The 24,082-nt window shown below is 38.8% G+C and overlaps 1 protein-coding gene across 1 annotated transcript; it reads left to right on the forward strand.

Moving 5' to 3' along the window:
* Window positions 1-1,426: 1,426 nt before the first annotated feature.
* On the forward strand, window positions 1,427-23,499 carry LOC128213308 (eukaryotic translation initiation factor 3 subunit B-like). The gene is made up of 17 exons (XM_052918918.1): window positions 1,427-1,592; window positions 9,844-10,039; window positions 10,228-10,347; window positions 10,544-10,601; window positions 11,413-11,556; window positions 11,841-11,998; window positions 12,698-12,835; window positions 14,928-14,994; window positions 15,157-15,203; window positions 15,986-16,229; window positions 16,431-16,503; window positions 16,614-16,736; window positions 18,720-18,798; window positions 20,447-20,585; window positions 20,848-20,973; window positions 21,210-21,396; window positions 23,100-23,499. The coding sequence occupies exons 1-17, from the start codon at window positions 1,451-1,453 to the stop codon at window positions 23,201-23,203; spliced, it is 2,145 nt and encodes a 714-aa protein (XP_052774878.1). The 5' UTR covers window positions 1,427-1,450; the 3' UTR covers window positions 23,204-23,499.
* The last annotated feature ends 583 nt before the right edge of the window (window positions 23,500-24,082 follow it).

A 24,082-nucleotide genomic window follows, 5' to 3' on the forward strand; every position in this document is an offset into this window, starting at 1 on the left:
TAACTTTAAAACTTGCAAAAGACTCTTATGATCCACGCAATCAAAGGCTTTTCTTTGATAAAAAATATAGTCCAAAGAACTTTGCCATTCTCATTGACTTCATTAACTCATGCATCTATTAAACTGGTTAATGATGTACAACATGAATGGTTTTCTCTTGAAAATAGTAACGCACCTACTTACATTACTTTCAATGATTTTACTTAATGTTACACGCCAAGCAATTTCGATTATAATTTGTCACAGAAAAGGAATTTATATATGTGTCTATGATGCTTGCTTTCCAATTCTTTGTTTTTTACAGACATAACATGTATATTGTGTTGTTTTAAATTCTTTCGATTTTCGTTCGAACCTGATTTAAAGGGGTAGGACACGTGCAGTTTTGAAAGAGCCGAGAAATTATCCCATTCTGATACTAATATTTATCATTGATGAAATACTCAATGGTAAATTATCACCGCAATGTTTTGGTATTTTTGGACCAATCACAACGAACCCAGAAGATTAATTTACATCAAGTTTATCAAGTTTATCAATAGTTTGTTTTACACCGAGAGGTGAAATATTACTTAAATGAAACATTTCATCACCTAGGATCTTTTTTATCCTGAACTGTTTGATTACAAAATGCATTTTGACTTATTTTAATGAAGGCAGTTAGTTGTTTAATTTCTTAGATTTTTATCATAATTTGGTACTTTTCCATAAACAAGCTAACGTGATATATTGAAATCGTCCGATTGTGTGATGGGTTGTCTCAGGTTCAATTCATGACGGCGTCACACCAAAGATGATTATAAATACACGTTAGTGCTCTACGTCAAGTAAATTAAAACACAAGAGAGAGTCTAATCGAAAAAGGATTATTCACCTTGACTCCCTCGCATCTAACACAATATATATAGAAATAAGTATATCGTTTTTCCATGGGCTATCCTAGCCATGTTTGCAACACTTGGCATTTCATTTTTAGTGATTAAAAGAAGGCAAAGTTATCTTAACTTGTTGGTTCCTGCAGTGGAAATAAGGGTTTGAACACGGAATCAATCTTCAGGTAAAAAAACAAACAAAATATTTTTAAAGTATGCCCTGATTCAATATATTTTTATAGAAAAGTTATTTTCACTCTTATTCTGACTTTTTATGTAGAAAAATCTAGTTAATCAAGTGAAATGTAGAATTGTGAAATCGGACCAAACATGAAATGGGGAAAAGCCTAGGAAACCAAGTGTTTATGGGACCGCACTAATCCCATTCGGCTCAACATCTTGTGAATCTCAATAGTCTTTATGGAAAAGGTAATTTATAACGACAATCTATTAAATCTTCTACCAAGATAACCCAACGTCGTTAACATTTCGAACAAAAAGGTAACTGAAGCATGGTAGCTAAGGTCGTACGCAATTGGACGTTATAACTCAATCTAGCAGTCCACGAGGTTTTTAAGATGGCGGCTGAAAAGGGGGAAAGGGAAGGACGGAAACAAAGACGTTCAGAATCCGCTGCAGACAACCAGGCAGATATGACTTATGAGGAGGAGCCAGATTTTAGTGACCCGGAAGATTTTGTGGACGATATATCTGATGAAGGTATAATGCAAATGTTCATGAATTTCGGTCCAATATGTTCGGCACATGCCGGTGTCGTGACCGGCATATTGTCATGACTTTGTGATGTCATATGAATTTGACACTATACAACTTGGTTTACAGAATCATAGCTGACAGTGCCATTTAACGGCGTTCTTGTGAAACGCAGCTTCTTCAATTGACAGACTTTCTTGTTAATAATCTGGCAAAAGGGAAACAGACAGATCTGATATTGCTAGACTTTTCGAAAGCTTTCGATAAAGTTAACCATCTTAAACTTCTATATACACTTCAGGAACATGGTGTTTCATCCCAGATTCTTAATTGGACTAGATCTTTTCTTATTGGTAGAAACCAAACAGTTGTCCTAGAGGGCGATCAATCTAGAGCAGTACCAGTCACTTCAGGTGTGCCCCAAGGCTCTGTCCTTGGGCCCCTCTGCTTTCTGATCTATATAAATACACTTCCCCTTACAGTACAATCCCAAATACGACTTTTTGCCGATGATACGGCAGTTTATCTTACAATAAATTCACTGTCTGACTCTCAAATGCTTCAGGAAGATCTGGCATGTATGGAACAATGGGAGAGAGATTGGGACATGGAGTTCAACCCCTCTAAATGTCAAGTACTCCACATCACCAAAAACAAAAAAGTCATTAAGCACAATTACATACTCCATGGTCAAACACACCAATCTGTCCCCTGTGCAAAATATCTCGGCTTAGACCTTTCATCAGATATTTCATACAACTCCCAAATTACAAGAATAACAGCAACAGCCAATAAGACCTTGGGCTTTCTTAAGCGTAACATTACCACAAGAAATGAATCTGGTAAAGCTATGGCTTACAAAACCTTAGTTCGCCCGCAAGTTGAATATGCATCAACAGTCTGGAGCCCCTACACACAGTCAAATAAATATAAAATCGAAATGGTCCAGCGAAGAGCCATCAGCTGGGTTAAATACAACTATTCCCCTCTTGCAAGTGTTACTGAGATGCAAAACAGCCTTGGCTGGCGGTCACTCGAATGTCGCAGAAATGACATGCGGCTCATCATGTTCTTCAAAATCTTACACAACATCGTGGCCATTAACCTTCCACCCTATATCCAGAAGCCTGTCAGACTTAGCCGGCACGTTCATCCCCATAGCTTTCAGCAAATCCAAGTCCAATCCGATTATCACAAGTGGTCCTTTTACCCCCATAGCATTGTTCTTTGGAATAGCCTGCCCGTCAATGTAGCAACTCTGCCAGCAACAGAACTTGATAGGTTCAAACAGGCAGTGTCAAGCTTACAATATTAGTTTTACGTACTATCATATTTTACTTTTTAAAATGTTCTCACGACTAACATGTTTTAACCATGACTGGATTTTGTTTTTCTATTCCATGTCTCACAATGTTATCTTTTATTTCTTTCTTTCACTTTACTAACAGTCCGACGCGCACCTGCCAGTAATACTCGAAAGAGGGGTTCGGCAGTATTCAAAGATAGATAGATAGTATGAATAAAAAAGTGATTTGATTAACTTAAAGGTGAGCAGACCATGCAGCATTCACAGTAATTGACACTAAAAAAGAACTCGTATCACATTTTGTCAATGTGCAAGCCCTGACTTTGTTTTGTTCATTAAGCTGGGTAATATCGTCGGCCAATGTAGCCTGTATTGACTCTCAATTTGGGCATTAGAGATGATGCACCATATCGTCCCAGGTCCTGGGAATGGCGGGGACTTTGACTTTGGGTTCAGCCAAGCCTGTGTAAAATCCCTGCCCTGCGGGGATGAACTACTGGTAAAATCCCTGTTAAATGCCTGTGCATCCCAGGGACCTTAGGTAAGGCACATTCCCCGCTTTTTTTTATGCAAAGACAAAACCACCGCATGCACTCAGCCCTGTGGGGCCACCTGGAAGGTATAAACACGGCCCATTTCCCCGACTATCCCCAGTATACCCCCGGACCTGGGGGCCTTGGCTAAAATTGACCTGTTCATTATGTATATGTATATTATTGTCTTATGCCCAGACCTATTATATTATTAAAGATCAACAATAATAATATAAGAATGTTCACTAAAAATAGTCCTCAAAATAAGCACCTGCCCAACCGACCATGGTGGGTAAATTTGGATTGCGCAGCATTTATAAAAAAATAAATATTGGCTCGACAGGTAGGGCAATTTTGAGTGTAACAAAAATCTGGTTTGCCATCTTCTAATAAAAGACTATAATTTGGACAATAATTTGCATATGAAAACATTATATATTTGTTCAGCAGAAAATAAATCAGACACCTGTGTCAGAATATGTGTTATGTGTTTCAATAAAACAATTTTTAATTTATAAATGAATATCAACACCTTCCTCTGTTTATCTTTAATCTGATCTAAACCAAAGGATGAAATCCTTTTCCATCACGACATAAACATGTATACTACGTTCAACAGCACATTAATGAATACAAAACTGAACTAATTTTCCCCTCCCCCTTGTTGAAAAGTCCTATACATGTAGCATAATAGTGGAGTGTGGAAAAGGATGACTGCTACCTGTAATTAATAGACAAGTAAGAGTTATTAGTTATCTCCTCCCCCAGGGACAAGTTTTTAAGGGTACGCCGAAAACTTAAAAGTAAACAAAAAACATCCAACACAAATGAATCATCAATACAAGAAACTAATTAGTCCTAAAGCGCAGTGGTCAAATTAAAAAGCCTATAGGAGAAAGTCTTTGCCTTTGACATTGTCAACACTAAGCAGTCTTTGTAACACTAAATTAATGTCATATACAGCACAACTCATGTGGATATCATTCATTATTGTCACGGCGGCAAGGTCTCCGGGATGTCAGCAGCTCCTTAGTCCCTGCTTTATTGTAAGGTTGAAGACGGGCAAGGGCACGTGGTACACTGGTCATAGGCCTATCTGGACTAGAGTTTCGGTGGTCCGACTGGTCAAAGCTCAGACGCTTTGGCTCTAAAGTTGATTGGGTAGTCTGCCTTGGAGTAGAAGCCCTGGTTGGCCTTCCTGGTATGCTTTCCGAAGGAGACGCCTTGGTGGGTGTTTCGCTTGAGCTAAGCGGGGTTTGAGAACCTCCTGGTGGTAGTGATGGAGTCAGAGGCATGGAAATCTGTGGTGTTACCCTGGATGGAGGAGGGCAATTGGAAACTTCTTGTTGTGGTCGTTCCACAGCGGGTGTCACCGACAAACCTGGCAAGGGAGTGCCGTGGAAAGGGGTGAACTTTCGAAGGTGTTGTCGGTTCCGGATAGTTACTCGGCCTGTACCATCCACACGGATAACATACTGGTGGTACTGCCTTACCTCTACAACAGTCCCAGTGCGCTCCCACCTCCTTGGATGGTTGCCGACCAAGTATTGCAGATAAACATGATCTCCCACCTGCAATGGAGGCAATCTGTGCGTGTGTTCATTCCAACGCTCATGATCCCTTGAATGTCTTCGGGCAAGGGCCATCTCTCGATGCGACATCAACTCAGTCCAAGTCTCATGAGGAGAGTATCGACCCATTAGGATTGGGATAGCATCACGGATGGGTCGTCCAAACAGTATTAATGCTGGGGACGATTTTGTCTCGGGGTCAACAGAATTTCTGTACATCAGTAAGGCTCTCTGGAACTTATCTACATCAAGGGATCCTGTTGCAGTAACATTGTCCATGAGCATGCGTTTAACTGTTTTAACAGCTAACTCCGCCCTGCAATTAGCATGTGGGTTTGCAACGGACGTAATCCTGTGTCGAACTCCCCAGGCCTTTAAGAACTCCTGTGTCTTTCCAGCTGTGAACTGTGGTCCCCCATCAGAAGTTAACTCTTCAGGTATCCCAAATGTCACAAATGTCTCCCGCAGTCGCTTGATAAGGCCCTCCGCACCTGATTCTGACCTGTGTACCATAGGCCAGTTTGAGTATCTATCGACTATCACCACATAATCCTTGCTGTTATAAGTGAAATAGTCACTGCAGATCATCTGAAATGGGTAGTCTGGAGGTGTTATGTCTGAAGGAGGCTGCATCGGGTTGGACTTGGCCATCTTATGGCAGTGTACGCACTGTTCCCTCACCCTGGCAATATCAATTGAAATGTCTGGCCAATACACAGAGTCCATGGCCCTTGCACGCATTGCGCTGACTCCTTGGTGGGCTGCATGGAGTGCATTAAGTACCGGCTTGCGGAGTGCAGGGGGAATAACTATTCTTTGGCCCATGAGAACCACACCGTCCACAACACATAGGCCTGCAGCAAAGCGATGAAAAGGGCGCAAGGGCACTGGTAGCTCCCTGCAGTCCTCTGGAAACCCAGCCTCCAGGATGTTGACAAGGTCAACAAACGTCGGGTCTGATGCTGTGGCCTCTCGTACCATGTCCCAAGTAACAACAGTGATGATCGCATTAAGTGCACTGCTTGCAGCGGCAACTGTATCACTGTCATTTGCCATATCATTATCCTCGGCATGCTGGTATAAGCGTGTCAAGGTGTCACGGTAGAACTCTGTTGTATTACTGAGAGTATCAGTTTCCGGTGCTTCGCCTGGTAACAGAAGACGATCTGGCTGACCAGCAGAGTGTCTTGAAGCTGCATCTGGACCTAGGTTCCTTTTGCCAGGTACATAACGATTGAGAATCTATATCCTAGGGTCTTCTCTTTGAGGTTTAGAAGTCTCCTGTTGTCAATGTCGGTGAGCGACCTGTCATTCAGGATCTGGAGAAGGGGTTTGTGATCCGTGGCTACGATGAGGTCTTTGCATCCAAGAACATAATACCGTGTTTGGTGGAGTGCATACACTACAGCCAAGGCCTCACCTTCAATGGGAGCATACCTGCTTTCAGCAGGATGTGTGAACGTACTGCCAACTAGACACAGTTTCCAGCCATCCGGACAGCAGGCAGGAGTCTTGCTTTCACAGTGGCAGTACTTCTGCATCAAGAAGAATCCAATTCCATCTACAGACCAGTCTGTGGCCAGGCATGTCAGGCGAGTGGGATCAAATAGGCGCACACCTTCTTTCATCTCCTGGATGATGACCTCTTTGGAATGGTGAAACAGTTCATCTAGTTCATCCGTCCATTGAAATATTGCAGATGGCTTCAAAAGAGCACGGAATGGCTTCATTTGTCTTGTCATGGCAAAAGCATATGCCCCCTGATTGATTAGTCCAAACCAAGCTCTCGCACCAGTAATGTCAGATGGTGTAGGAAAGTGTCTTATTGCATCCAGAAACTTTGTACTTGGTCGTATGTTCGTTGGTGTGATGGTAAGACCTGCGAAATCAACAGTGTCCTGGGCAAATTGGAACTTCTTCGGATTCAGGGTGATACCATTTCGAGCACACAGGTCAAACCATTCACAAGCCTGGAAGAAAGCTGCTTCAATGGAATTTTCCCACATACATGTATCATCTACACATTTGACCTTGTTTTTGAAGTCTGCAATAATGGCGTCAAAGCGTTGATTATAAGCATCTCCACTGGCCATGAATCCCTGTCGAGCCACCTTGTACCTGTAGCGCCCCCATGGTGTAATGAACGTCGTGAAATGTCGGTCCTCTTCACGGATTGGCACAGAGTGGTACCCATTCCAAGCATCTGTCACTGTTTTTTTCATGCCCTGTGGAACTCGATTGGCCAGATGGAAGGGGCTTGGTACATGATGGGTTTGACGGACAGAATGGCGGTTTTGAGGTTGCAAGTCAACTGTACGTCTGGGGGTACCATCAGCCTTACCCGTTACCACCATCCTGGAACACCATGTTGTGGGGGTATTCGAATCGACCCTCTCAAGCACACCGATGCGAACATCCCTCTCTAGATCAGCATAGACTTTATCCTGCCAGTGGATTGGGACAAGTGCTGGTTTGTGGACTGCCACTGGTGGGGCACTTGGGTCAACATGCAGTTGGAGGGGCTCACACTTCATTAGTGGCAGTGGTTGATGTTCGCACACATTAAAAGTCGTAGCACTGTAGTAGTCGAGAAGCCACTCTTTCAGGGCTTCCACATTGTCCTCTGTTGCACTCAAACCGTTGGGTAAAGTCGTGGGCATAGGTGGCGGTTCCTGTCGACGTCTTGGGCAGGAGCAGGTAATATTCTCACAACTATCCATGGAGGCATTGATGTCAGGGGATGTTTCTGCCGTTGCTTGTGGGAAGTCAGTGTGAATTATCCCCAGAGAGACGAGTGCTTCCCTGCAGAGGAAAGCTTTTTCCATGGCATCTGAGACATAACAGAGCAAACGTGTTGACCTTGCAGACCCATCCACCGTACAAGTGGCAATGTTAACAACAATCGCTCCCATAACTCCAAGATCCTCTCTAATAGCCCCACGCATCACAAGTTTGACAAGAAGGAGGTCGTGTTCCTTTATTCCTAGATTTTTAGCGGACTGTAAGGGTATAATTGTACTTTGACAACCTGTGTCGGCCACCATGGACATTGTGATTGATTTGAGTTCTGAGGCATCTCGCATAGGGTGTCCAAACAATGCATGTTCTTCTGGCAGTGGTGTCATATTCACTAATATCATAGGGTGGGGTTTGGAAGGTCTAGCCACCCACTGACCATCGTATATATAATGTTCGAGAGGTGTTCCACCCTCTTGACATCTGGATCCTATAGCCTGGCTAGTCCTAATAGCTGATCTGCCCTGCTCCGATGTAGCACACAACTGGTCGAAGACGTAACTAGCTTTATCATAGTCAGAATCCTTTGTTGAACCTCTAGTGACATGTGAATTGGGAGGGTTCCTAAGACTCGTACCCTGGCGACAGGCTCTTGATGAAGAGTCACGGTGACCCCACAAACCGCAAGTAGTGCACTTACTACAACATTTGGTATAGTGTCCTTTTGTTGCACATTTACCACAGGTGAATGTCCAGGCCTCACAGTTTCTAGACCTCGTCTTTCGGTCATTCCTCTGACCATGAGCAGGGCCTCAACATGCCCAGCATTTTGCTCCAGGAACTGGGGCAGGTTTTTGGCTTGAACGAGCAGCATACATGGCACCAGCTGAGTCGCCCACTGCACTTTTCGTCACTTTGCCCTGTTCTTTCTGGGCAATAAAAGACACAGTTTCCTCCAGTGTTCTGTCTGTCTTAGGATCACCAAGCAAATCAGACATAATCTCTGGGTCAGCAATGCCCCTAACCAGGTTGTCCTTGATGATCTCATCACTAAAATCAAAAACATGTGCACAGCCCGGTTCCTTGCAGGTGGCCTTATACTGGCAGAGTGAAGCTTGGCCTCGGAGACTGGCCAAAAATGTCCGAATACCTGTCCCAGGAGATTGGGTCATCCTGTTAAGTTTAATGCGGTGGACCAGGGTGCTCTCGTCTTTGACAGCTAGTCTCTTGATTGCACCCAGAAGATCTGCTTCTGCCATGTTCGCAACGTCCCCCTGAATATCACGCATAATGTCTGTGCGTAGATCTGAATTGCAACAGTAGAACAGGGCAGTGGCCAGGACGTTGTCAGCGATAGACATTCCCACCTTGTACATGTCCCACTGTCTGGTGAATGCTGACCATTGGTCTGGATCACATCCGGCAGTAATGGACGGTGGGTCCAACTTCAGCTTTTGTGGTGCTGGGCGGGCCAGTGCCGTGTGGACAGTTCTGTCGTGAATCTGGAGCGCGGCAGTTAGAGCAGCCGCAAATTCTGCACCCAGGTCCTATGACTTCCATTCGCATCCATCTATCGGGCACTGCAACACCGGCATGTTGTGGAACTGTAGGGTTTCAGGATAATCAGGCTGTAGCAGTCATAAATGAATATCAACACCTTCCTCTGTTTATCTTTAATCTGATCTAAACCAAAGGATGACTGCTACCTGTAATTAATAGACAAGTAAGAGTTATTAGTTAATTTAGTAAGTTGTCTCTTAACCATATACAGTCTACAAATTACATACATCATTTTGGACTGGTAAATATTTTATCAGGCAGGTAAATTTTCAGAAACGGGTTGCCAGAATGTTTGCTTTGATTCCAAAAGTAAATTTTGAAGACTGACTAAATTAACATTTGACTTTTTGTTGGTCAATTAATAGTATGTCTGCAATACAGATTAATTTAAACACAAGTATTACATCTCTCAGCTGCTGCAGTCTATTGTGAATCATATTGTTAAAGGATAATAATGGGTTCCATACATTTGAACTGATGTTTGAAACTTATATTTCAGAGAAAGATTTGAAGATATTTGTATAACCAACTTTTTCTTATATATTTTTCAGAACTGCTTGGTGATTTACTCAAGAACAAGCCAAATGAGACTGACAGTATTGACAACGTTATTATTGTTGACAACATCCCTGTAGTTGGAAATGATAGGCTACCTAAACTTCAGAATGTTGTCAGGAAAATATACGAAAAGTTTGGCAAACTTGTCAATGAGTTTTATCCGATGGGTGATGAAGATAAAACAAAGGGGTAGGAATGCTTAAAAGTCATACTTAGTTGTAAACATAAACTGAGCTGTATTAAGAGATCCAAAGTAATAATATTTTAAGTTGTCAATTCAATCATATTGATATTTAAGAAATATTACCCACTAATGAGGGTCATAAGGCATTGAGAGTCAAATAGCATTATATTTTTACATCATGCTTGAATTTCAGGTACATGTTTGTTGAGTTTTCAAATCCAAATAGTGCTGCTGAGGCAGTGAAGGCCACCAATGGCTACAAGCTGGACAAGGCACACACCTTTGCTGTTAACCTCTTCTCTGACTATGACAAGTAAGCTTTCCAAACAAAGTCAAGCAATTATTAATTTATTTTAAAGTTTTGTCTTCCATAACATTCTGTGTTGTTATTTATAACAATAAATGAATACTAAGCATAATATCTAAAATGAAGCAATGCTGTTGCTTTGCTTTTGCAAGTGCTGTGTATCATTATCATTTGTTCTATTTCTTTTATTCATACATTTCAGGTATGAGAATGTATCTGATGAGTGGGAGCCCCCAAGCCCAAAGCCTTACAAAGATCTAGTAAGTTCTTGTAAACAGTGTGATTTCTGAATGATTTAGGGCAGAAATTAAGTCCAAATGTACATGCATTTACTATGATGTTATTTCCTGATGAAGATTTTTTTGATGATATATGCATCAGCATTTAATACAATCTATTTTTTTTTGAGGGATCTCAAGGGGACACCACCTGTTGAAATCAATTGTCCCTTCCTGAAGTCTGGTTTCCTTTCGAAATATTTTCTTTGCTTTATGTGATAGTATGGGCTTTTATATGCTTGTTTTACGAAGACTACCACATGATGTATGGGGTAGATGGTCTCTTAAATTCTTCATCTTTGTATCTTTAAAGTGTATATTTAAAGCTGCTTTTAGCTTTCTTAAATGGCTTAGGCTTACAAAAAAGTACATTTGGTTCAATTTGGGTCACCTGATCCTTCAAAACAGTTTTCTCCTTTTAATAGTGTCATTATTATTTAGCAATGAAATCAACAATGAGTATGAAAAGAAATGAAAGTCTTGATTAGTTCTTTCTAAAAAGAAAAGGCCCTTCCACGTTTCTCCTACCCATTGACCACCCCATGAAAATGAATAGGATACAGTGCATTAAGGGGAAGTAAATGCTGCATTGAATTCATTATAGTTCACGTTTCACTTTCAAAATTGAATTGATTAATGCCTTATTTGCTGACATGAATGCCAATTGATTTGAAAGACCTAAATTTAATGCATATTGATATTTAAAGGTTCAAATTCCATTGCGTTATTTATCATTTTTAATGTGTTCTTACCTTATTTGAAACTCTTGATAATGTTTCTCATTTTTTTCCAGGGCAACTTGCGTTACTGGCTGCAGGACCCTGACTGTTTTGACCACTACAGTGTGATCTACGAGGGTGGGGAGAAGACCGCCATCTACTCGAACAGCGTGCATCTTGGGGCTGTCCGTGACCCTACTGTAGTTGAGGAGAGAGCGGTGGGTACCCATAGTTTGCAGGACATTTTTCTCCTTTAAATTTGAGCCTGACCTAATATGCTCTGTTCCCATTGTTAAGTGTCAGAATTTCCACTAAAGCATCCATTTTTTGGCAAAATAAAGTCTAAAATGCAAGGTTGATAAAACGAATTAAATATGAAGAACATGTACACTTTATCTGCTAGAAAACATATTTTAGAAGAGAAAATATTCATCAAGTTATTTGTATGTCCTTGTTGTGTTTGTTTGCAATATTAAACCACTATGGTTGGTTTTGGTTGCAGCGTTGGACTGAGACGTACGTTCGCTGGTCACCTCAAGGCACATACCTGGCCACACTCCACCAGAAGGGCATAGCCTTATGGGGCGGGCCGAAGTTTGACCAGATCATGAGGTTCAGTCATCCGGGTGTGCAGCTAATTGACTTCTCTCCATGTGAGAGGTAAACTGTGTTTATTGACAATTTAATATGCTTTATGTAGATTGTGATTACCGAAAAATGAAATGCTTGTCTTTCATTTAACATGACAGGTGGAACTGATCTTGGTTATAATAATAATTATTATGAGGTTAAATGAGGATTTATGATAATTGATGGAGCAAAAAACTTGCAGGGTGGGGGGCGCATTGTTTAATGCACAGTTGACAAAATGGTTAATATTTAGAAGCGATGGTTTAAATAGCATTTTCTAGTTTTCATTTCCTGAATTATAAACTAAACAGGGTTTAACGCCAAGTTACATTACATGGGGATCCTGAAGGGAAGGTTTATATTTTATGTGCAAGTATGGGCTTGAACAAATAATTTCATCATTTCAGCAATTTGAAAGGTTAAAATCTAGTAATTGCAGACTTTAATTCATTGAAAATGGAAGGAACTATGAATGATGAGGATGCAGATCAATTGTCTAGGAAATCTTTGAACAGGAAGTTGACTACGAAAATGTGTGCTCTTCACTAGGTCCTGACCTAAATAATCTGCAAATAAAATGAATCTTACTTGTTAAATTGTCTCTGCTTGAAGATGTAATCTGGATTTCTATCTAACTTTCTGCTGAAGAAATATTTTGTCCTGTCTGGACAACTTGCATTGTGAGACCCCATTAGTGTTGAATGCTGCAAAATTATTTTTCCCTTCCAGGTTTATGATAACATTTAGCCCGATGCCGCCGAAGGCTGATGAACCACAGAGCATTGTGATATTTGACATCCGAACAGGACAGCGCAAACGTGGGTTTAACTGTGAGCAACATGCACAGGCCACCTGGCCCATTTTCAAGTAAGATCATGCTCAAAACTGGTGATACATATTTAATATATATAAGCACACAATGTATGTTATTGGGTTAAGTGTCATAGTGATGATGTAAACTTCAGGCTAGAGTTTCTGACAGGCTTTGTGCTTGGATGAGACAAACTGTTCACAGTTTCTGAACAAATTATCTGTTTTCAAAATGTAGTTGTAATAAATATTACTTTGGAAAATGGTATTCTAATAATTGTGATGATGTAAACTTTCAGGCTAGAGTTTCTGACAGGCTTTGTGCTTGGATGAGACAAACTGTTCACGGTTTCTGAACAAATAATCTGTTTTTAAATTGTAGTTTTGTTGAAATTTAATGGAAAACCCCTAACCTCAACTCTGATATACTCTGATAGTTGTGATGATGTAAACTTTCAGGCTAGAGTTTCTGACAGGCTTTGTGCTTGGATGAGACAAACTGTTCACAGTTTCTGAACAAAGTATCTGTTTTCAAAATGTAGTTGTAATAAATATTACTTTGTAAATGGTATTCTAATAATTGTGATGATGTAAACTTTCAGGCTAGAGTTTCTGACAGGCTTTGTGCTTGGATGAGACAAACTGTTCACAGTTTCTGAACATCTGTTTTTAAAATGAAGTTGAGTTGAAATTAAAGGGGGGGGGGATAAATCCATGACAGATTGCGATTGTTGTGATGATGTAAACTTTCAGGCTAGAGTTTCTGACAGGCTTTGTGCTTGAATGAGACAAACTGTTCACAGTTTCTGAACATTTTATCTGTTTTCAAAATGAATTTGAGTTGAAATTTAATGGGGTGGGGAATAAATCCATGACAGATTGCGATTGTGGTGATGATGTAAACTTTCAGGCTAGAGTTTCTGACAGGCTTTTTGCTTGAATGAGACAAACTGTTCACAGTTTCTGAACATATTATCTGTTTTCAAAATGAATTTGAGTTGAAATTTAATGGGGTGGGGAATAAATCCATGACAGATTGCGATTGTTCTGATGATGTAAACTTTCAGGCTAGAGTTTCTGACAGGCTTTGTGCTTGAATGAGACAAACTGTTCACAGTTTCTGAACATTTTATCTGTTTTCAAAATAAATTTGAGTTGAAATTTAATGGGGTGGGGAATAAATCCATGACAGATTGCGATTGTTGTGATGATGTAAACTTTCAGGCTAGAGTTTCTGACAGGCTTTGTGCTTGAATGAGACAAACTGTTCACAGTTTCTGAACATTTTATCTGTTTTCAAAATGAATTTGAGTTGAAATTTAATGGGGTGGGGAATAAATCCATGACAGATTGCGATTGTTGTGATGATGTAAACTTTCAGGCTAGAGTTTCTGACAGGCTTTGTGCTTGAATGAGACAAACTGTTCACAGTTTCTGAACATTTTATCTGTTTTCAAAATGAATTTGAGTTGAAATTTAATGGGGTGGGGAATAAATCCATGACAGATTGCGATTGTTGTGATGATGTAAACTTTCAGGCTAGAGTTTCTGACAGGCTTTGTGCTTGAATGAGACAAACTGTTCATGTATTCTGAACGCATATCGATCAAAAACCTATTACATAGGTAGGCTTTATTTTTTTATATTTTTTTTTTATTAGGCTTTATATAAGAATGTCATTTTCATCATTGGATAATGGTTTAGTTATCTTCTGTATAAGCATTTAAGGTTTTCAACTACAAAGTGAAAAGCAATTTTTTTTTTACCTTTTCATTTTTTTTTCAAACCGACTATAAAAACGGTAGGGTCGGTGCCTATCCAGTAGGTAGGGTTGGGTAACCCGAACCAAATGATTTTTTTTAGGCCATATCTATAGCAACTGTGCACTTTTCTCAATCAGTCATTGAATTGAAACCTGTATTCTAACATAACTATTTGGCTGGTGAAAATGTAACAAACTTGTTTATATATAATTTTAATTGAAAAGCAAGCCTGGCAAGCATTTTCCCTGTGCAGGGTTTGTAGGCTTATGCTAGAATTGACCAATGCAATATAAGGCAGTCTAACTAATTCAATAAAAATAGCTACATAGTTTGAATTGTGCATTATATTTGATTACAAATTTATTCAATATAGCCCTTATTTTCAGGTGGAGTTCTGATGGGAAGTTCTTTGCCAGATTAGCGACAGATACCCTCTCTGTGTATGAAACCACTGTAAGTATCTACAGGATGTATATGTACACTGAAATATTATAATGCCTGTTCCATTATGTCAAATTTACTGCCGACATGACTTATCTTATCATGACTTGTCTTCTTGGTTTTCAAACTTGTCAATGATCTCTTTCAGACATACTTGTCAATGATCTCTTTCAGACATTTAGACTGTTGGACAACAAAAGTTTAAAGATTGATGGTATAAGGTATGTACTTAAGTAGCTACTACTTTTAATGTGATAGTATCAGTCAGTTAAAGTAGTAAAAAAGTTAGATTATCACATAAATTCAAGTGAAAAGTTAAATTGCCAGTGTGATGATGTAAACTTTCAGGCTAGAGTTTCTGACTAGATTCCTCACACCGGTGTCTGCATGAGACAAACTTGTTCATAGACTGAACACTGGCAAAGTTTCTTTCATTTCATGTTTTTGTCACATTTACATCAAGCGATTGTTTTTTATCAGCAGAAATTTTTTTATGTATTTTTTTATCGAAAAATTCTGGGTTATGGATTGGTGAAAAATGGTCTGGCGCAGACAGTCATTCCAGTGTTGTTAACTTTGTTACTATTATTTTTTGTCATTAATAACACTGTTTGGATCTTATCTTCTTGAAACTTGGTCACCAAATTTGACAGCATGATATTTAAGACCAGTGTGAATATGTGTCATTTCTGATCAAAACTAGGCCATAAGGTAAAATATTAAGACATAATTTTGTGTTAAATTTCTTATTCCTTTCTTAAATTGATCAGTGTTCATCTAATCTTCAATAGACTCTTTCAGAGTATTTCTCAGCATGATTCTTAGGACCATCGTAAAACTGGGTCAGCAGCATTTTCATTTTTCTCTATTAACATACATCATGCTGCAAAATAGAATTTGTTAAAATAAAAAACAGCTCCAGTACAGATTCAGCTGTAAATTGTATGAAGCTATATATAATGTCTTCAGATTGACAATAATCACTGTTATTTGAATGCTACAGGGATTTCTCGTGGAGCCCGTCAGACAACTACATTGCATACTGGGTGCCTGAGCAGGACACCAACATCCCGGCCCGTGTCACCATAATCTCCATACCCTCAAGGACTGAGCTCTGTGTGCGTAACCTGTTTAGCGTGGCCGACTGTCGCATGCACTGGCAGAAGAACGGAGATTTCCTCTGTGTCAAGGTCGACCGATACTCCAAGGCAAAAAAGGCTGAAGACACTGGACAGATGAAATATGCTGTAAGAACACTGGTCCTTAAATCACTCTTAAACATTTTCTCAGTCTGAAAGGGTAAGCTTTTAAGTAAGTCTTTTGTAGGTAAAATGAACAAACATCTGGAGGCAAGAATACTCTGAAGTTGTTTGTTAGATTGAGACTAAGTTGCATCTTAAAAATTGTGTGGATTTTTTGTTTATAAAATGTTTCTATGTATACTCCAGGGCATATACTACAACTTTGAGCTGTTCAGAATTAGAGAAAAACAGATCCCAGTGGATAAAGTGGAATGCAAAGGTAACATATCCTTCCTGTAATTTTGAAATCAGTTTGTTTTATTAAGCTGCACATTTGTTTGGACTTTTTCTGCCTGGCAAAACTTTTAAGAGTGTGCATTGTTTCTTCAGAGAATGTTTTGGCATTTGCATGGGAGCCGACAGGAAACAAGTTTGCCTTTATCCACGGAGAGAGCCCCCGTATTTCGGTTTCGTTCTACATTGTCAGGCCACAGGGAAAGGTCGACTGCCTCAGTAAGTATATACTTCAATGGTCACTTATATTTAAGAAAATGAAAGCAAGTTTTGCAAAAATGGTATTGCCGGATGTACAAGCAAGTGTCATTTTATCGTATAAATATAAGCTTTTGAATAAAACACTGAGTGTCAGAAAGAGTTGTGTATATCTTAATTGTGATGATGTAAACCTTCAGGCTAGAGTTTCTGACAGGCTTTGTGCTTGGATGAGACAAACTGTTCACGGTTTCTGAACATCAGTTGTTTCTGTTTATGGGTTGAATTAAATGAAGTGTATTTAGTGTAAACAAATGCTTTCATTATTGTGATGATGTAAACTTTCAGGCTAGAGTTTCTGACAGGCTTAGTGCCTGGATGAGACAAACTCTTCAAAGTTTCTGAACATATTCTTGTTAGCATTGCAAATAGCATATTTGAAAGGCATTAGAGATGTTGACATTCGGTTAAAATTTCTTAAAAGCCATAACTTTTTAATAACCCTTTGAAGACATTTCTAACTCATTAATGAAATCATCACCTGTGTAGCAAGACCCATGACTGTCTACATGTTTCATGAAGACATTTTTAACTCATGATACATGAGTCATGAATGAAATCATCACCTGTGTAGCAAGACCCATGACTGGCTATCGGTTTCATGGAGACATTTTTAACTCATGAATGAAATCATCACCTGTGTAGCAAGACCCATGGCTAGCTACATGTTTCATGAAGACATTTCTAACTCATGAATGACATCATCACCTGTGTAGCAAGACCCATGACTAGCTACATGTTTCATGAAGACATTTCTAACTCATGAATGAAATCATCACCTGTGTATCAAGACTCATGACTAGCTACATGTTTCATGAAGACATTTCTAACTCATTAATGACATCATCACCTGTGTAGCAAGACCCATGACTGGCTATATGTTTCATGAAGACATTTCTAACTCATGAATGACATCATCACCTGTGTATCAAGACCCATGACTGGCTACCTGTTTCATGAAGACATTTCTAACTCATGAATGAAATCATCACCTGTGTAGCAAGACCCATGGCTAGCTACATGTTTCATGAAGACATTTCTAACTCATGAATGACATCATCACCTGTGTAGCAAGACCCATGACTGGCTATATGTTTCATGAAGACATTTCTAACTCATGAATGACATCATCACCTGTGTATCAAGACCCATGACTGGCTACCTGTTTCATGAAGACATTTCTAACTCATGAATGAAATCATCACCTGTGTAGCAAGACCCATGGCTAGCTACATGTTTCATGAAGACATTTCTAACTCATGAATGACATCATCACCTGTGTAGCAAGACCCATGACTGGCTATATGTTTCATGAAGACATTTCTAACTCATGAATGACATCATCACCTGTGTAGCAAGACCCATGACTGGCTACCTGTTTCATGAAGACATTTCTAACTCATGAATGAAATCATCACCTGTGTAGCAAGACCCATGGCTAGCTACATGTTTCATGAAGACATATTTAACTCATGAATGACATCATCACCTGTGTAGCAAGACCCATGACTGGCTACCTGTTTCATGAAGACATTTCTAACTCATGAATGACATCATCACCTGTGTAGCAAGACCCATGACTGGCTACCGGTTTCATGAAGACATTTCTAACTCATGAATGAAATCATCACCTGTGTAGCAAGACCCATGGCTAGCTACATGTTTCATGAAGACATTTCTAACTCATGAATGAAATCATCACCTGTGTATCAAGACCCATGGCTAGCTACATGTTTCATGAAGACATTTCTAACTCATTAATGACATCATCACCTGTGTAGCAAGACCCATGACTGGCTACCTGTTTCATGAAGTTTTGATGTTTTATCAAATGAGCAAAATGAATGTGTTAGCAAAATTGTGTTCAGCCATCTAACTTGGTACATTATGAATATTCATCACAAGTAGGGGAAAGTAATGTGAAACAATCCTTTGATTTTTCAGAGGTGTTTGAGCGCCGTACAGCCAATCATCTGTTCTGGAGTCCCACTGGACAGTTCATTGTTCTGGCAGGATTGAGGAAGTATGTATTGCAGACTTTGTGATGCACAAATAGTTGGATAAACTCTCTAAGATAATAAACCTAATCAGAATAGAACTATTTTATCTTATTAATTATTTTATTATCATATAAATTCTATGCGAGTTTTAATGGTGTGTAGTGATAGAAGTTTGCAAAAACAGGAGGACAATGTACAAACCTTGTTTCTGGACTTCTAGAATTTCTAAACCTACTATGATTTATTGTCATACTGGTAGGATTTTGTGTGGCATTTAATTTATAAATATAAAAACTAATGCAAGCACATCTACTCCTGACAATATCCAGTGCAATTTCTATGTAAAATGTTGGATACTTAAATAAGTGATGTTGATTATTCTATGATCTGGTTTCAGTTGTGATGATGTAAACTTTCAGGCTAGAGTTTCTGACAGGCTTTGTGCTTGGATGAGACAAACTGTTCATGGTTTCTGAACAAATTATCTGTTTTCAAAATGTAGTTGTAATAAATGTTAATTGGAAAATGGTATTCTAATAATTGTGATGATGTAAACTTTCAGGCTAGAGTTTCTGACAGGCTTTGTGCTTGGATGAGACAAACTGTTCACAGTTTCTGAACAAAGTATATTTTTCCAAAATGTAGTTGTAATAAATATTACTTTGTAAATGGTATTCTAATAATTGTGATGATGTAAACCTTCAGGCTAGAGTTTCTGACAGGCTTTGTGCTTGGATGAGACAAACTGTTCACAGTTTCTGAACAAAGTATCTGTTTTCAAAATGTAGTTGTAATAAATATTACTTTGTAAATGGTATTCTAATAATTGTGATGATGTAAACCTTCAGGCTAGAGTTTCTGACAGGCTTTGTGCTTGGATGAGACAAACTGTTCACGGTTTCTGAACAAAGTATCTTTTTCCAAAATGTAGTTGTAATAAATATTACTTTGTAAATGGTATTCTAATAATTGTGGTGATGTAAACCTTCAGGCTAGAGTTTCTGACAGGCTTTGTGCTTGGATGAGACAAACTGTTCACGGTTTCTGAACAAAGTATCTTTTTCCAAAATGTAGTTGTAATAAATATTACTTTGTAAATGGTATTCAAATAATTGTGGTGATGTAAACCTTCAGGCTAGAGTTTCTGACAGGCTTTGTGCTTGGATGAGACAAACTGTTCACGGTTTCTGAACAAAGTATCTTTTTCCAAAATGTAGTTGTAATAAATATTACTTTGTAAATGGTATTCTAATAATTGTGGTGATGTAAACCTTCAGGCTAGAGTTTCTGACAGGCTTTGTGCTTGGATGAGACAAACTGTTCACGGTTTCTGAACAAAGTATATTTTTTCAAAATGTAGTTGTAATAAATATTACTTTGTAAATGGTATTCTAATAATTGTGATGATGTAAACTTTCAGGCTAGAGTTTCTGACAGGCTTTGTGCTTGGATGAGACAAACTGTTCACAGTTTCTGAACAAATCTGTTTTCAAAATGTATTTGTGTTGAAATTTAATTAGGGGGAGGGGGAGTATGTGTCTGTATGAGACAAACTGTTCACAGTTTCTGAACAAATACTTCTGCAGAAAATATAATCAAAACTTGAAAGTTTATTAAAATTCTTTTGAAAAAGAGGCATATTTTACAGAACACATCCTGATGCTTTTTCAGTCTGAATGGTGTTTTCGAGTTCATTGACTCTGCTGACATGACGGTGATGGCCCAAACAGAACATTTCATGGCCACTGACGTAGAGTGGGACCCAACTGGCCGCTACGTCATGACCGGGGTCTCCTGGTGGGGTCATAAGGTATGTAGGCCAGACATGTTAAAACTCCATCTGACATCTGAATGTTTGTTTTTGTGCAAATAATGTGCCATTGAATGGAAGGAGCTGAAATAAAATTAAATCACTGAATACTGATGCACAGTTTTTGTGTGGTTATTATTGATTTGAAATAATGGACAGTTTTTTGCTACATTATATTCTAGTATGACTTGCAATAGTCAATGCATTTAGCTGGTAGTTCATGAAAAAGGGCGCCATAATTCTTAAACTTGATGCTTTTCAGGTGGACAACGGCTACTGGCTGTGGTCCTTCCAGGGACGCCTGCTGCAAAAACAGCAGCTGGATAGATTCTGTCAGTTGCTCTGGCGACCACGCCCTCCTACACTCCTGTCTGTGGATGATGTTAAGGTAACGTTTTGGGGAGATAACAGGACTGATTATTGCATAAACATGTAATCATTTATATTGACTATTCAGATTGTTTTAGGTTGATATGATGTGTTGTAATGAGTGTCATAATAACTTATTAAATGAAATAAAAGAATTTATTCAGAAATACTGCATACTACATAAAATTTAATTACCAGAAAATATTTAATATTGTGTATATGTGATGCCTAAATTGATCAACTGCCCTTTCCCAGGAGATCAAGAAGAACCTGAAGAAGTTCTCGCAGCGTTTCGAGGCCCAGGACCGCCTCCGGCAGTCGACTGTGTCAACAGAGCTGTTGGAGAAACGTCGCAAGCTCATGGACGACTACGAGAGGTACCGTGAACGTGTGGAGGATGAATTCAATTCCCAAAAGGACCGCAGAATTGCCTTCAGAAATGGTTAGTTGAGGAAGTCTTTTAAAAGATTTATAATTTCTTCAGAATTAGATATGCTTACTACACAGATATGTCAATTTCAAAAGGCAATTGTACAATTAAATTGTTTATAACATGCCCGGAAGAGTTTGTAGATTTTTAACCAGGAAAAGCTAGATTATAAAGTTGGAGTGTCATCGTACTGTGTCAACAATCCATGTTTGGGCTGTAACTTTGACATGCATGGAGGGATTCTTAAAGAAATTCACACAAATATTTTCCATGCCAAGACAATGTGCCAAATAAAAGGCCTAGGTCAGAAACTGTATTCAATAGCCACCTTATTTGGTATATTAGAGTAAACTGTTATTGGTCAGTTGGTCAGTTAATTGGTTGGTCGGTCTGTTGGACTGGAGCAGAACTTGAAATGTTGTTCATACAATGGTAAAGCACAATGAGAGGAAGTACAGTGTATAAGAGCAATAACTATTTCAGCTAATTACAGAGTAATTGCCATATGTTACTTATTCTTGTCAGGAGCTTTTAAAACATGGAAACTACTGGATGGAAATTTTAACTTCATACAATGGTAAAGCACAATGAGAGAAAATGCAGTGTATAAGAACCATAACTCTATTTCAGCAAATTACAGAGTCATAGCCCTATGTTACTTTTTCTTTTCCTGAGCATAACTTCAAAACTACAGGATAGAATTTAATTATACTTCATTCACTAGTAAAGCACAATAACAGGAAATACTTTGTACCAGAACCATAACTGTATCCACATCATTGTCAATGTTAGGTTGAATTTTCAAATATTTCCCTGACATTTCCTATGAGGGCAGCGTTTGGAGGTATTAATACCATTCAGTGATATTTTGGCTTGTCAGTGCTGTAATTTGGCCATGTATCTGGAGATTTTAAAATAATTTTGCACAACTATTGACCATTACTAGACCATGTGTCCCCTGCAATCTGTTGGCCGATTTTATAATAACTTGACACAAATGTTTGCCATCACTACACTCAAGCATTTTTTTTACCATTAAGGCTGAGCAACACTTATTGTCTATAAGTTAAAAGTCAAGGACATGCGTATTTGTCTGTGATCAATAGAGGCTCTTGTTTGAACTTAACTAGTTAAGCATATAAACCTTAGAGAATTTCCCTGATCCATCTGTTTTATCATCCATCACTGTTTTAATTGCCCAAACCCTCTCTCTGCACCAATGATTAAAAGCTGGTTTTTATCACATTTGTGCGTTTCTTTTTTTTTTTTTTGTAAAGTAGAAATTTTTATGCTCTTTGTTTTGAAACATGAGCTCAACAATGAACAACTTGGGCTAGATTGGCACTAATATTAACCATTGCCAATTCATTAAAAATGCTTGATACAATTGCTTGGCATAACAAACAAAAAAAAACCTGCAATATAAAATTCAGAATATAAGCAAGCCAGGAAAGTGTTTTACCAGTGCAGGGCTTGTGCTTATTTTGACTGCAGTGTGATTTATGATGATGTAAACTTTCAGGCTAGAGTTTCTGACAGGCTTTGTGCTTGGTTGAGACAAACTGTTCCTTTCTGAATGAATCACATGGAAATACTACTTTTAACAGCAGACTGAGCCCCTTCACCCCCTGATTTGGGTCTGGTTATCCTTATGCTCAAACTGAATTCTCTGGAGTGTTCTGTCTGTTATTATTCCTGTTGTATGTAAACTGCAGGTGTGGACACAGACGAGCTGGATAACCTGGCTGAGGCTGACTACGAGGAGGAGGTGATCGAGTTCCTGCTGAAAGTTGAAGAAACCATCCTCGACGAGGAGTAGTAGGGGACATCACTCTTACCAGTCAACACCGTCTGCAGGGGACATTACTCTTGCCATCAATTGCAGGGGGATTGCTTCCTCTGCTGCTGTGTGTTCTGAACCTTGGAGATCTTTTTGTGAATTATTGCAGACTTTTCAGCCGATAAGCCATCTTAAAAACAGATTACAGGTGTATAAGTTATTTAATATTATAAGTGACATTGTTAGTTGATTCTTATTCTTTTTGGTGTAGTGCTATTCATATTTGTTTTAAGGTATTTATCAGATTTTGTAAATAGATAAAGGTATTGATTGTATATTGTGTTGTTTACTAGTATCCATAGATCTTTGAAACAACACTGCTGTCATATTTGGCTTCTTTGTTGCCGTTTATCGTGTAAGGTGTTGACTATAATTCAAAATCATGTTAATGAGATATTTTCAATCAAATTTCAAATCAAATGCTTGTCAAGGAATGTTTTTCTATGTATTAACTAGCATATCCATTTACTCTCCGCCACCAAAGTGCAGATATATACATCACTTTTCAGGTCTGTTCCCTTTACCTTTTCGGTTACATAATCACACTTTTCTTAGGTATGCTTTAAATTTAACTATTTATTTCCAATCTAAAATAAAATCTTACCTGAAAAATAATTGTTGATTTTTTATACACCCTTTTCAATAAAGAGGCATACAGTACAATGAGATCACCTGTGACGTGATGGCTGGCAGGCAGTGTCCACTCCAGTTATTTCCATTTTAACTAAAATATTTTTCATCCAGTGTTTGCCATAATATCTTGGACGAGTTCAGACTAGACAGATCAGTTGGAATTGATTGGCAGCTTTTGTTTAAGGTTGGTTTTTTTCAGTCGAAAAGGGGGTAGCACAATTATTA

This window comes from Mya arenaria, chromosome 2 (assembly GCF_026914265.1).
Source record: "Mya arenaria isolate MELC-2E11 chromosome 2, ASM2691426v1".
Classification (NCBI taxonomy): Eukaryota; Metazoa; Mollusca; class Bivalvia; order Myida; family Myidae; genus Mya; species Mya arenaria.